Below are 15,436 nucleotides of genomic sequence, written 5' to 3'. Positions count from 1 at the left end.
TCATGGCAGATAGATGGGGAAACAGTGGAAACAGTGTCAGACTTTATTTTTGGGGGCTCCAAAATCACTGCAGATGGTGATTGCAGCCATGAAATTAAAAGACGCTTACTCCTTGGAAGGAAAGTTATGACCAATCTAGATAGTATATTCAAAAGCAGAGACATTACTTTGCCGACTAAGGTCCGTCTAGTCAAGGCTATGGTTTTTCCAGTGGTCATGTATGGATGTGAGAGTTGGACTGTGAAGAAAGCTGAGCACCGAAGAATCGATGCTTTTGAACTGTGGTGTTGGAGAAGACTCTTGAGAGTCCCTTGGACTGCAAGGAGATCATGTTTCAGTCAGCCAAGACAAGTAAGTTCTAGAGATCTACCACATGGCATGGAGCTAGAGTTCACAGTACTGCACACTTCACGTTTTTGCTAAGAGGGTGTAAGTGATGTTACATGCTCTCAATGCACATGCAACAGTAAATCAAGAAAGAATGGGAGGTAATTATAGAAAATTCAGACTCCCCCCACTGAGGACCTACTGAATCAGAGCTTCGGGGCTAAGGGGGATCTGTTCTGACAAGCTTTTCAGCTGATTTGCTTTTTCTTTTTTTCAGACCATGCCACATGGGATGTGGGATCTCAGTTCCCCAATCAGGGTTTGGACCTGTGTCCCCTGCATTGGGAGCGCAGAGTCTTAACCACTGGACCAGCAGGGAAGCGCCGTGAACTGCAGGGTGAGAGGCACTGCAGTCTGACCTGATGTTAATTACACAGTTTAGCTCGACCTTCAGCTCAGCTCTGCACATCTACTGCATCCGCGAAATCGCAGGCACTCTGCTGGGTTCAGTGAAAACCTGAGGAAGACCCCACTGCCCTGTCCCTTCCCCCAGAAGCTTGCAATCCAGAGGGAAACACACAGGTTCGGTGGAGGGGACCTGTGGGCTAGAGGTGTGACCTGGAATAATCTATGGACCTTATTAGAGAGGCAGTCTGGCCACTGCGCTTGCAGAAGAGCCTCAGGGCCTGTCTTTCCATGGGACTTGGTGCACGGACAAGCCTATAGCTGCTGGGTACTCTCCGTCTGATTTACTGTCACAATGGACAGCAAAATATGCGATTTTACGCGGGTGTGCACCCGTCCCGAAGGCCTCTGTAATGTCGAAGACCTTGATTTCTCATCCACCTCTTATGTCCCCCATTCAAGCTAATATATTTTCCACCAAAGCCAATGGCAGAAAAAAAGCTCTTCATCTTCTCAGAGGAGTCATCCACACGTGTTCATGTCTCTTACACAGACCACAGCTGCTTTGGAGAATTTACTGAAACTATAATTACATAAGGAATTCGAAATGATGACCCGCAGTCACCTCCCCTGGCCATCCGTTTCCCTCTATCCTCCTGAAATCTCTTTTTAGTTTCTGAAAGGAACTCACGCTCAAAGAAGAAAACCTGGAATATAAAGGCAAAGAACAGACAGAGCCGTGGTTCCATTCCTGGGAAGGTATCGATCATGAACATTCTAGTGGTTTCTTTTTGATGCCCTGCAAAGTCCTCTGAACAATTCTGAACCTTCCCCTGAGGACCAATCCTGGTTTGACACAATGATCAAGCTTCCGAAAGCCTCTGCTCACCCTGGCTTTAGTTCTGCCAGGAGCGACCCCAGCTTTTAGCCAAGCTACCTGACTGCCCTGAGTCTGCTTTGTCACCTGCAAAATAATTGGAGTCAGCCAGCATTCTCAAATCCCACGGTTCCTCTGTGGCTCTCTCCCGTTTACGGACACAGACTGTCACCATGCTCTGCAGAAAGAGGCTCAGAGGCTGGGGGCAGAGAAGGAGCTGGGAACAAGGAAAGCTCCGGGCTTCCAGGCGGTACCCAGTGAGCAACCCGGCCGTAGGCAACTGCCATCCTTTCCCATGAAATGACAGCACAGGAGTCCAAGACGCACAGGTCAGGGTTTCGGCTGCTGGGATGTTCATACGGAGGATATGAGTTCAATGTCGTGGGAGCAGCAAGGCTTTTGGAACCAAGGGACCTGAGTATCAATGGCCTCTCGAGAGTCACAGACTCTAAGAAAGACACTCAACGGTTCCCAGCCCTGGGGTCCCAGAAGAGCATCCACGGGAAGCACCTGGCGAGACCCTCCTGGAGAAGTGGTCGGGGACACAGGTCCAGAAGGAGGGCCCAGCTTCCTAAGGAGTGAACAGTGACGGAAGCTGGTGCAGACCCAGGGGCCTAGGAGATCCCAGCCGGGGACAGCAGAGCTGGATAGGAGAGATCCAAATGTCTTTCCTGAAAGAGACATTCACTTTTCCAGGCTGATGGAAAACTCTGAGGTTCTGCCCTGCTCCAAACACCTTCCCAGCAGCATTCTCAGCAGATTTCTGCTTGTGACTGGTGAGGTCTACTGGGCAGTGAGAGAGGAGTCTATAGGTCTTACTAGGTCCAAAAACCTTAAAATCACAAAGTTTCACTTGCTGAATGGTACCCAAAAGGGCGAATTTTACTGAATTTAAACTCAATCTTAATCTTCAAAAAAAAAAAATTAGCAAAGCATTCCAGGACCTCTTCAGGAAGAATGTATATTTCCTGGTAATCTGTAGACATGTCGCTCTTGTAGACAAGTCACATCCCAGCTCCCCACCCCGGGGACTAGAAGCGCATTCCACCCTGTCTAATTTGTGTTTGCCTGCCCTGTCATTATCCCCTCAGCTTTATCCCCACTCCCAGCCCTCACAGCCCTTCCGCCCCCGCCTCCACCACCAGCCAGTCCCTCCTGCCATCAGGAATGTAGCATTTTGAAGAGATGCTCATGGCTGTATATATAAAGGCCCAGACCCAGGAATGAAAATGCAGAATGCTTTGACTATGGCAACTGTTCCACACTGCAGGCTTGTATGTCTGAGCGTGTGCTGGCTTTCCGATAACAGCACTGGCTGTTCTTTCTGTCATTGATATGATGGTGTCATTTGAAATAATTACTGAGGCCTAAGGGCTTTATATATATTATTCTGTTATCGTGTCTGTGAGGTCAATACTGTTAATACCCTCATTTTAAGATGAGGGGAAAGAGGCACAGAGAGGTTAAGCAACTGGTTCAAGGTCACACAGCCTGTGTGTGTCAGATCTGGGATCTGAACCCAGGCAGCCTGGCTCTCAAGACCACCCCTGCTGCGTGCGCATGGTCTGCAGTGTACTTGCTTACGATACAGAGCATGACAGGTGCCCTCCCATCATTAGATTAAAGGGCAGAGGCGTTTTATTTCTCAGCCAGGCTCACCCGGCTGAGGATGAAAATCATCAAGACCCGAGAGTCCTGCCTCTTTGCTATCACTTGTGATTGACCCAAAAGGGCGAACTTTACTGCATTCGAAGTCTATCTTAATCTTCAAAGCTATGACCAACCTAGACAGCATATTAAAAAGCAGAGCCATTACTTGGCCAACAAAGGCCCGTCCAGTCAAAGCTGTGGTTTTTCCAGGAATCACGTATCGATGTGAGAGTTGGACCATAAAGAAAGCGGAGTGCCAAAGAACTGATGCTTTTGAACTGTGGTGTTGGAGAAGACTCCTGAGAGTCCCATAGACTCTCAGGAGAGAGATCCAACCAAGTCCAAACTAAGGGAAATCAGTCCTGAATATTCACTGGAAGGGCTTGTGCTGAAACTCCAGTACTCTGGCCACCTGATGTGAAGAACTGACTCATTGGAAAAGACCCTGATGCTAGGAAAGATTGAAGGTGGGAGGAGAAGGGGATGACAGAGGATGAGATGGTTGGATGGCACCACTGACTCGATGGACATGAGTCTGAGCAAGCTCTGGGAGTTGGTGATGGACAGGGAGGCCTGGTGTGCTGTGGTCCGTGCAGTGGCAAAGTGTTGGACAAGACTGAGAAACTGAACTGAACTGAATCTTCAAAATTAAAAAAAGATTAGCAAAGCATTCCAGGACCTCTTCAGGAAGAATGTGTATTTCCTGGTGTGTTGGCTTAAAAAATGGAACAAGGTTATGTCATTTACACCATTTCCAGATTCCTCAAGATTACACAGGTTAAGAGGAGTCTGCTAAGAGCCCAGGAGAAAAGCCACAGGGCCAGTCCCAGGGCTGCCACCCCATCCGGGGTCTCACTTCTCTCTAGATCGAAGGTGAGCTGGATGCCAGGCACAGTTTCAACAAATTAAGATGAAAAATGCGGGTGGGGAGAAACGGTCCGCACGGGACCGTTTGCAAAGAAACAAAGGCCTAGAATCAGAGCTGACAGCCACTCAGGCGGCTCTGATGCCCGTGTGGGGAATGGGGGAAGAGACTGCGCAGCTTCAACGCCAAGAGTCCACAGTTCCATAGACTTCAAGGTTCTCCTCAAAGAGGCTGGATGAGGTCACTTCAAAGACTCCTTTAGGTACTTCAAAATGAAGGTCAGCCACGGATGGTGAAACTTAGATGACAGTTCAGCGAAAGTCCCAAGCCAAGAAAAATACCAGTTACAGCAAGAGATGATCTCAGAACAAGAATTCCCATGACTGTGTCATCTAATATGGTAGCCTCCAATGACACATGGCAGGGCTTTCCTGGTGGCTCGGTGGTAGAGAATCTGCTCCAGTGCAGAAGGCACAGGTTTGGTCCCTGGGTCGGGAAGGTCCCCTGGAGAAGGAAACGGCAAACCACTCTGGTACTCTTGCCTGGGAAATCACATGGACAGAGGAGCCTGGTAGGCTGCAGTCCACAGGGTCTGAAGAGTCGGACATGACTTAGCACCTAAACAATCACCACAAAAATGTATGTAAATAACTATAGTTTAGAGATCACTTAACAAAAGAGACGTCACAAAGAAAAGCATGTGAGTGACTGGGAAGTTCACAGAAGAAATGCTACCAACAAAAAGACTGAAAGGTTTTCCAACTCTTCCAAATCATACAATGAATGCAAATTAAAAGATTACTGAGAAGTCGCTGTTCTCGTATCAATTTGGCAAAATATTAAAATTATAAAAACTGATTCATTAGCCAATGTGTCTATCCAACAGAATGTTAAACAATCAAAAAAGACCTCTTTTGGAAAATATTTTAAGGACTAAAGGAAATCCAATGTTAATTTTTTTTAATTAGAAAAAAGATTCATAAAACTAATTAAAATATACATTATACATGACAGAAAAATACTGGAGAGCAATTTGCCAAAAAATTGTATAGTAGGTATCTCTGTATACTAAAATTGTAGATTTTCTTCTTAAACTCAATCTTGTAAATTTTCTACAGTGAGCATGAATTACTTTTACCATTGGAAAAAGACTTCTTTTAAAATAATTTAAAAATTGACTCGAGAAAGAAATCCTACTTTTGACAACTGCAAGTATAGACTAAACGCACTAAGAATAAGTATTCTAAATTATGGGAGTTTATAGTAATTGTAACTTCTAGTCATTTTTTATTTGTCACTGTGTGCCCTGTTGGAATTTATCTTGAGGATTGATCAATGTTTCATGTTTCAAAAGACAATATTTGCTTTTTATTTGCCTTTGATTTAAAAAAGCAAAGAAAAGGATTTTATCAAAGTCCATCAGATAAATGTAATCCAATTATGAAAATAAATCCACCCTTGATCTTGCATTACTTCAAAAGAATGGGTCTTTACGTCTGTGTGAATTATACACAGCACACCCATGGGACCTGCTCTAACTTAGCCTCCAAACTGCCAGGTCAGCAATACCAGGGCAGAATGTTCTCAAGGGGACTGGCTGGGCTGGGAGCGCTGGGTCTTCAAAGGAAGCCCAGAGCCAGCGGGAAGGGCGGCTCCCAGGAGGCACAGGGTCTCCCATGACCCTTCAGCATCTCAGATCGGGGGACAACTCAACTAGCCAGCCTCCAGGCACCCTATTCTCTCATCAGAAGAGAATTTCTAAGAGTGCTCTGCAGGTATTGTATTAGTCTACTTTTTTTGTTTGTTTTTAACAGGGTGTTTTAACATTTTAATGTTTATTTTGGATTATCCCAAACTAACTTCATGCCTTTCTTTACTTTCTAATATATTTTCAATGAGGCTTTTAATTACAAAAACAATACTCATAAAAGACTTCTAATTGTACAGAAGAATATAGAATAAAAAGTAACATCACTACATGAAGTATCATCACTTCAAGGTATATAGATGGGGAAACAACAGAAACAGTGAGAGACTTTATTTTCTTGGGCTCCAAAATCATTGCAGATGGTGACTGCAGCCATGAAATTATAAGACACGTGCTCCTTGGAAGAAAAGCCATGACCAACCTAGACAGCATATTAAAAAGCAGAGACATTACTTTGCCAACAAAGGTCCACATAGTCAAAGCTATGGTTTTTCCAATGGTCATGTATGGATGTGAGAGCTGGACCACAAAGAAGGCTGGGTGCCAAAGAAATGATGCTTTCAAACTGCGGTGTTGGAGAAGACTCTTGAGAGTCTCTTGGACAACAAGGAGATCCAACCAGTCCATCCTAAAGGAAATCAGTCCTGAATATTCATTGGAAGGACTGAAGCTGAAGCTGAAGCTTCAAATACTTTGGCCACCTGACGCAAAGAACTGACTCATTAGAAAAGACCCTGTTGCTGGGAAAAAGACTGAAGGCAAGAGGAGAAGGGGACAAGGATGGTATCACCAACTCAATGGACATGAGCTTGAGTAAGCTCTGGGAGATGGTAAAGGACAGGGAAGCTTGGCTGGCGTGCTGCAGTCCATGGGGTCACAAAGAGTCAGTCACGACTGACTTGACTAACTGAACAACAACAACAAAACCACTATTCTTGTCCCCAGTGGTAGCCATGCTAACAAAGTTTCTAGTGAACCCTTTCAAAAATTTTCCATGCATACACAAACACATATTTTTAAATCCACGTATGAATATATCTTTGTATGTGTGGGTATAGATTATATATATTTTAGCTTATTTGGGGTTATAATTGTACACAGTGCTTTCATTTGGTTATGTCACCTTTTAAACTGGATTTTAAAAGTTTATATAAAAGTAAAGAGGGCTTCCCTAGTGGTTTAGAATGGTTAAGTGGTTTTTATATATTTTATATATATATATATATTTATATATTTTAGCTTATTTGGAGTTATAACTGTACAAAGTGCTTTTCAATTTTGTTATGTTACCTTTTAAACTGGATTTTAAAAGTTTATATAAAAGTAAAGAGGGCGTCCCTGGTGGTTAAGAATGGCTATGTGGTTAAGACTATCCCTGCCAATGCGGGGACCACTGGTTCAATCCTTGGTCCAGGAGTCAAAAAGAAATGAACAAATAAGAATCTTTTTTTAAAAAGTAAAGAATTATTTCATCTGCAGGAAATGTATTTGCGCACATCTGTTCTCTGAAGTCCTCAGAAAAGAGAAAATAGTTCCTGATAAGGAAAGTTCACGAACAGAGGGCAGATCATCTTCGTTAACTATGAAAAGGAAGGTTTCAGTTATAAACCAAGATGATTTAAACAGAAGGCAATTCTTTTGAAAGAGCTGCCTTTCTACCTAAATTTCCATGATTGCAGAAAACCATCCTGAGTGCATTTCCTCCAGACACAGTTAGGTAATCAGATAAGAACAGAAAACCTCGGCCCTGCCGGTCTGCACAGGCCACTGCTTGGAGGGGAAACGTGATCACCACTGTCCCTTCTCTGCAGTGGGCACCGTCCTCACGGGCCGTCCACTGCTTCAAGGGAGGGGCCCAGGGATGAGCAGCTGGCTACAACTCAGCGGGAGTAATTACGGCCTGCCTCTGGGGCTAAGTCGCTCATCTCTCAACAACCCCACGAAACGGGTCTGAGTCTTGCCCACGTGTCACAGGTGAGGAGACGGATGGCACGGAGAGGCTGAGCCACTTCCAAGGCTGCACAGCTGTCCTCAGGCTCCGGTGTGTGTGCTCACGCAGACTGCCTGCAGGAGGAACGGGGAGGGCGCCAGCAGAGCCCAACGGGGAGACAGAAAGGAATCGCAGGGCGGCCCTGAGCGGGGGTGTCATTAAGGGGCTGAAGCTGAACAATACGCTGGGGGTCCAGGCCAACGGGGAAGAGAAGGCAGAGGCGTGAGGACACCACCGGGACCTTGGGCCCCAACCTCCAAAGTCTCAGACCAGGAGGGGATGAGTGCTGAGACCTGGGCAGAGACCACGGAGTGCCTGGAGAGCATCACAGACCGCCTGGGCGAAGCGAGGTGTCTTCCTGTGCGTGCGGCACGCAAGGGGGTTGGATGGAGCCGGGAGCAGGGGACCTGCTGGTGAGAGCCCACTGGTCTCCGGAGGCCTGAGCATGGCACCCCAGGTGCTCCTGGGGAACATGGGGCTTGGGAAGGACTCAGCATCCCAGCGGTATGAGGCCTGTTCAGGAGACGAGAGGCCGGAACTGCAGCTGCCCAGGGACTCGCCCCGGCTCCCAGCTGGTGCTACGAGAATTGGTGACTTTGCTCTGCAGTCAGATGCCATGAGGGGACATTCATGATGGGGAGGCATCTGAAGTATATCTGACTGCAGATATACTCAAAGTACATAGTTAACCTTAAAGAGACTATTTTAAACCAGAAGAGACTGCTACCTGTTAAGCTTTCCCTATACTGAAAGCGGGGGTTTAGCGGAGGGCAGTGGTGGGGCAATCTGAGGACAAGTGATTAGAATACTTAGTTTCGGTATTTGAGTAACAGAAAGACATGCTATTTTTAAAAATGAGACACTAACATCTTTGCTGGTAACTATATCTTTTCTTTGACATATTTGCTAACAGCTTTATGGATGTATACTTAATATGTAATAAACTGTTCACGTTCATGGGGTTCTAGCAGTAGGGAATACTGGAGAGGTTTGCCGTTCGCTTCTCCAGTGGGCCTCACTTTTTCAGAACTCTCCACCATGACCTGTTTGTCTTGGGCGGCCCTGCATGGCATGGCTCACAGCTTTATTGACCTGCACAAGCCCCTTTGCCATGAGAAAGAAGAAGAGGGTGGCAGAGGATGAGATGGTTGGACACCATCACCGACTCAATGGACATGAGTTTGAGCAAACTCCAGGAGGTAGTGAAGGACAGAGGAGCCTGGTGTGCTGCAGTCCACAGGGCTGCAATGAGCTGGACATGACTGAGCAATGGAGCACACACAAGTGTTCATATTTAAATGTAAAATTTGATAAGTTTGAGATACCTATCTCAAACCTACCTATCTATGAATATTTTATGTCTCCACGAAACCATCACCACAATGAAGAGTGAGGAGGAAGCTGATAAAAGAGAACCCGTTTTGCTATAAAATATCCCTGAAAACACATATAAAGAGAAAAACTCACAAAAGTAATCAATTTTGAATTTTAAGAAATCATAAATATTTAAAAGCTCTATTTATATAATAAAAGATGAGCTCCCCAATCAAAACCATGTGACCCTGATATCAAACATTCCGAAAGAATCTTTGTTATAAAATTTAAGGATTATTGAGGAGATACTGTGTTAAGATCCCATACAGAGTTAACCCAAGAGAAGCTTACCGACTGTTAGGTTTTTCTGAATCACTGTAAAGTAACTGATGTATGTCAGACACCTGTTGCTGCGTGGTAAATCACCCCAACAGTCAGTGACTGAAATGACACACGTTACTGTGGCAGGGGAACCAGGTGTGGCTTAAGCAGAATACCCGTGTCTCAGGGTCTCTGCCCCTTCGAGGCTGCAGTCAGTGCTGGCTGGTGCCGCAGCCTCTCTGGAAGGCTCGCCCAGGGAAGAAGGCCCTGAGTTCACACACATGATTGTGGACTGGACTCTGCTCTTCTCAGGCTGGAAGGAGGCCCTAGGCTCCTTGCTGACTGTTGCCAGGAACCTCTGTTAGCTCCTTCCAAGTGGGCCCTTCTGCTGGGCAGCACCTGACCGCTCTCAAAGAGTCAGAGGGAGAAAGCAAGTGAGGGACCAGGAGGCAAGCAAGACGGCAAGTTCGCTGTCGCTTTTGCTGCATTCTTTCCTTTAGAACTGAAGTTCTAGGTCTGCATCACATGCAAGGAGGGGAGGGCATCAGCGGGGGAAGAGGCGGGGTCAGCAGAGGCCATCCGCCTACCGCAGGGATTCGTTGTTGTTCAGTGGCTCAGTCGTGCCCAACTCTGTGACCCCATGGACTCTGGCACACCAGGCTTCCCTGCCCTTCAACTCTTAGCCTTTCTACTTTTCTAAAATGAAGCCAGAAAAGCACATGAATCTACATCAGGATATTTCTATGCTTAAAAATATCCCAGGACATCACCCACCACAGAAGAGACTGTCAGGACAGACGCCCTGCGCTCACCTGCATTCGATGAACCAATGACGGATCTGATCCTGAAGGTTCTCCTTGATGTCGGGACCCTCTGTGAGTTTCAGGTCATCCTTGATTGTGACTAAGGCATCTCTGTATTCCTCTTCGTGCTTTATCTGCACCTTATTCCTCAGGTGGGACAGCCTGTCAGCCTGGATCATTGCAGCACTGACTTCATTAAACAAAGGAGGTGGATTCTGAAAATACAGGCCAAAAGGTTTGAGATCATGAAGGTTATAGTGCTGGTGAAAAACATCAGACACTCGTGAAACATGTCAGTATCTTCAATAGTGTCTTACCCAGGGCCCTTAAGAAGTACAGACAGAATGAAAGAATCAGATCTGGCAGGAGAACTTGAAGGAGGGATTCGCCACGGTGGGGAGGCAGGATCAGATCACTTCGTACATTTTCGAGAAACTGGCTGGGGGTGGGGGTAGGTAGCTTAAAAAACGCATACTTGGTAAATCGTTCAGAAATCTTTCAAGTTACAGAAAGTAAAGCTTTTCTAAATCTTCTTGGTTAGGGGGAGAGAAAAGAATATAGAGTAAGAAAGCAAGAACCGATGGAAAGAGTTCGGGTGTTCTGATTTCAAGAGAAAAACGCTACCAGGATTTCCCTGGTGGTCCATTGGGTAAGAGTCCACCTGTCACTGCAAGCGACGTGGGTTCAATCCCTGGTCCGGGAAGACTCCACATGCTGCAGAATGTCCAAGCTCGTGCGCCGCAACTACTGAAGCCCTCACACCCCAGAGCCCGTGCTCCACACAGCAGAAGCCATCACACCGAGAAGCCTGTGCACCACGAGACAGCAGCCCCTGCTCCAACTAGAGAAAAGCAGCAAAGACCCACAGCACAGCCAGAAGTAAACACACAAAACTACAAAAAGAATAAATCATGTCGACAACACAAGCTACCAATACTAAAAACGCATTGATTCCTAATATTTTGTGCTGGATTTTATTGTCTTCTCTGCTCTTGATGTTATTAGGTCTGTCTTGTCCGTATGATGAAATACTGTACAATGCTGTACTTCTGTGCGGATCTTCCCATGTTCATTCAGGTTAGCAGCTTGAAGTCGGCTACGGGAATATTTACACCATCAGTCAGTTCAGTTCAGTACAGTCGCTCAGTCGTGTCCGACTCTTTGCGACCCCATGAATCGCAGCACGCCAGGCCTCCCTGTCTATCACTAACTCCCGGAGTTCACTCAAGACTCACGTCCATCGAGTCGGTGATGCCATCCAGCCATCTCATCCTCTGTCGTCCCCTTCTCCTCCTGCCCCCAGTCCCTCCCAGCATCAGAGTCTTTTCCAATGAGTCAACTCTTCGCATGAGGTGGCCAAAGTACTGGAGTTTCTGCTTTAGCATCAGTCCTTCCAAAGAAATCCCAGGGCTGATCTTCTTCAGAATGGACTGGCTGGATCTCCTTGCAGTCCAAGGGACTCTCAAGAGTCTTCTCCAACACCACAGTTCAAATACATCAATTCTTCGGTGCTCAGCTTTCTTCACAGTCCAACTCTCACATCCATACATGACCACCGGAAAAACCATAGCCTTGACTAGATGGACCTTTGTTGGCAAAGTAATGTCTCTGCTTTTGAATATGCTATCTAGGTTGGTCATAACTTTTCTTTCAAGGAGGAAGCGTCTTTTAATTTCACGGCTGCAGTCACCATCTGCAGTGATTTTGGAGCCCCGAAAAATGAAGTCTAGAAATGAGCAAATACGACAGATGAAGGCTTGAGTTACTACTTTGTTCTGACTGTGCAGACTTATGAAAGTGGTAGGGAAAATAAAAGTGCACATAAAAGTGAGTCATGTCTGTGTCAGAAACTATCATCTGATTCAGCAAAGGAGTCCTTGACTTAAAAAAAAGTTGAATGAGTGACATCCCGCCATAGATTTTCCTGTTTCACTTTCATCTTCCTCATTAACACAAAGAAAAATATCAGTCGACATTCACACTGAAACGACGCTCATTCGTCAACTGCAACCACAGGCTGACAACAGATACATGGGTTTAGTAAAAATCAAGGAAGGTGCTCTGAGAGAATCCACAGCTACGTTGAATGTGCAAGGAAGAGAAGTGCATATTTCACAATTATTTGCAAATTGCATGTACATATCCTATATCAATGACATGGTAATAAACATAGGTCTGAATACATACGCATGTGTTTCTTTCCAGAGAGTCATGGTTAAGCATTATGCAGGAGATGTGGGTTCAATTCCTGGGTCGGGAAGATCTCCTGGAGGAGGAAATGCAACCCACTCCAGTATTCTTTCCTGGAAAATTCCATGGACAGAGGAGCCTGGCGGGCTACAGTCCATGGGGTCGCAAAGTTGGGCATGACTGGGCACACAGAGCGCAGAGCCTGGGGCCTGGGCACATCCGAGATCAGAACTCAGTTGTCTGTGACTCCTTGGTCATCTGCATACCCCTCCACTGCCCACCTCTGTGGGCCTTTCTTCCCAAAGAGGCTCTTTGGGATGGGATAGTTAAAGCACCCTCGGAATCTAGGGCAAAGCTTCTTGTTGTTTAGTGGCTAAGTCCTGTCCTGCTCTCTTGTGACCCCATGGACTGCAGCCCGCCCGGCTCTTCTGTACATGGGATTACCCTGGTCAGAATACTGGAGTGGGTTGCCATTTCCCTCTCCAAAGGCTAAGCTAACCAACCTCAAAAGATTTTTTTTGCCAAATCAGAAGCATAAACGAATCTTCTTCTTCCTGGAAAAGTGAAGAAGATAAGCCAAGGGTCTGAAGAGGAGTGCGAACGTGGACTGCGGGTAGAGGAGATGGGGTGGGTATGGGGAGAAAGAGCTAGCACGTCTGATAATGTTCACACAGACCAGCAGTTCTCAACCTGGTTTGTGCCTCAGTACCTTTGTCAGTCCGGGGAAGTCTACGGACTTCCTCTCAAAATAACGTTTTCAAATGCAGGCTTCCCTGGTGGCTCAGTTGGTAAAGAATCTGCCTGCAGTGCAGCAGACCTAGGTTCGACCTCTGAGTAGGGAAGATCCCCTAGAGAAGGAATGGCGACCCACTCCAGTATTCCTGCCTGGGAAATCCCATGGACAGAGGAGCCTGGCGGGCTATAGCCCATGGGGTCACAAAGAGTCGGACATGACTCAGCAGCCAAACCATCACCAAAGATAAAATGCACAGATTTATACGGGAAACCAATTACACTGACACATAGCTCTACCTGGTAATGATTAGGCTGGGATTATGGACGATTGAGAGAAAGGCCACAGAGATAAAGTGCCATTTTCATCACATCGTATCAAGGGTGCACACTGTCAGCAAGACTTATGGCTGATGATGTTTTTCTGGGTCACTGACTTAGACTTCACACTGCCCTCTTTGGAAGAAAGTCATTAAGTGCACCCCCAGTTAAAAAGTGAAAAGTTAAGTTCCTCTCCTTGAGGATAAGCTTCTAAAATTACTTGGGATCACGCAGCTTAGATGATTTATCTGTTTGCTCACATTTGTTAATTTAGTTGATCTTGTATTTATATCCGTATGGCCTCATGGATATTCATTTTCCACTTCGGGTTATAATCCAGTACTACTTTACTGTTGTCTTTTCAAATTGTCCCAGTTTTGATCACTGCGAGCTCTTCCAGTTGGCTCCTGTGTCACTTTGAAAAACTTCCATCATTATATGCATGTGTTTCTGTGGTTTTAAAAAATATGTTCACTTTACATATACCTAATTATTAAAACTTCAGTAATTGTCTCCCCAAGAGTATCATACCCCCAAATCCAAAACAACAGGGAAAGATTAGTTGCTTCAATAAATGGTGTTGGGAAACATGAAGGAGAATGAAACTGAGCCCTGATCTCACACTATATACAAACATCAACTCAAAATGGATTAAAGACTTAAACATAAAACATGAAGCCAGAAAACAACTCAAGAAATAAAGAAGAGGCTTCTTGACAGTTGTCTTAGCAATAATTTTTTGGGGTATGACACCAAAAACACGGGCAACAAAAGCAAAACTAGACAAGTCGAACTATACCAAACTAAGAAGTTTCTGCACAGCAAGGAAACAAGAAACAAAATAAAAACGCAACCTACAGGAAGGGAGCAAATATTTGCAAACCACATATCCAATCAGGAGTGTGGAAAAAATATAAAGAACACATGCAACTTAAAAACAGCCTGGACAGGCAAGGAACTGAGAGACAATTTTTGCCAAACAAGACCCACAAATGGCCAACAGGCATACGAAAATGTGTCAACATCACTGATCATCAGGAAAATGCAAACTGAGACCACAAGAGACAGCACCTCACATCTGTTAGAACGGCTACTATCAAGTAGAGAAAAGACGGGAAACTGGAACCCTTGTGCACTGTCGATGGGAATGTAAATCGGTGCAGCCACTCTGGAGGTTCCTCAAAAAATTAAAAACAGAACTACTGTATGACCTGGCAGTCCTACTTCTGTGTATGTATTCCTATGGATGTGAGAGTTGGACCGTGAAGAAGGCTGAGCGCCGAAGAATTGATGCTTTTGAACTGTGGTGTTGGAGAAGACTCTTGAGAGTCCCTTGGACTGCAAGGAGATCCAACCAGTCCATTCTAAAGGAAATCAGCCCTGGGTGTTCATTGGAAGGAATGATGCTAACGCTGAAACTCCAATACTTTCGCCACCTGGTGTGAAGAGCTGACTCATTGGGAAAGACCCTGATGCTGGGAAAGATTGAGGGCAGGAGGAGAAGAGGACGACAGAGGATGATATGGTTGGATGGCATCACTGATTCGATGGACATGAGTTTGGGTGAACTCCGGGAGTTGGTGATGGACAGGGAGGCCTGGCGTGCTGCAGTCCATGGGGTCGCAAAGAGTCAGACACGACTGAGCGACTGAACTAAACTGAATTCAAAGGAAATGACCTAAAGAGATATCTACACCCCATGTTCACTGCAGCCTTATTCACAATAGTCAAGATATGGCTACAACCGAAAGCCAGGGCCCAGTTTAGATCTGAAACTCCCTAGCCTTTTGTTATAAGTCTTTTTTGTTGTCGTTGTTTATGTTTTCGGTTACTGTTCCTTTACAATTTCCTTCCTCTGTTCCCTTCTTTTTTTCAAGAACTCCCGCAATTTTCTTTACACACGTCCCTTACCCATCACTTTGTCATTTGGCTA

The 15,436-nt window shown here is 45.7% G+C and overlaps 1 protein-coding gene across 7 annotated transcripts in view; it reads right to left on the bottom strand.

The window, feature by feature from the left end:
- Nucleotides 1-15,436, bottom strand: part of IQCA1 (IQ motif containing with AAA domain 1) — a 195,052-nt gene that overhangs the window by 135,977 nt on the left and 43,639 nt on the right. For all 7 annotated transcript variants that reach the window (XM_060399176.1, XM_060399154.1, XM_015091828.4 and 4 more), the window contains one exon: nucleotides 10,270-10,475. In XM_060399176.1, the coding sequence (XP_060255159.1) occupies nucleotides 10,270-10,475 (206 nt within the window). The remainder of the gene's footprint in view (nucleotides 1-10,269; nucleotides 10,476-15,436) is intronic.

This window comes from Ovis aries, chromosome 1, assembly GCF_016772045.2.
Source record: "Ovis aries strain OAR_USU_Benz2616 breed Rambouillet chromosome 1, ARS-UI_Ramb_v3.0, whole genome shotgun sequence".
In the NCBI taxonomy this organism is placed as follows: Eukaryota; Metazoa; Chordata; class Mammalia; order Artiodactyla; family Bovidae; genus Ovis; species Ovis aries.
Note: the sequence above shows the minus strand (reverse complement) of the source record. Positions and strands in the feature narration are given on the sequence as shown.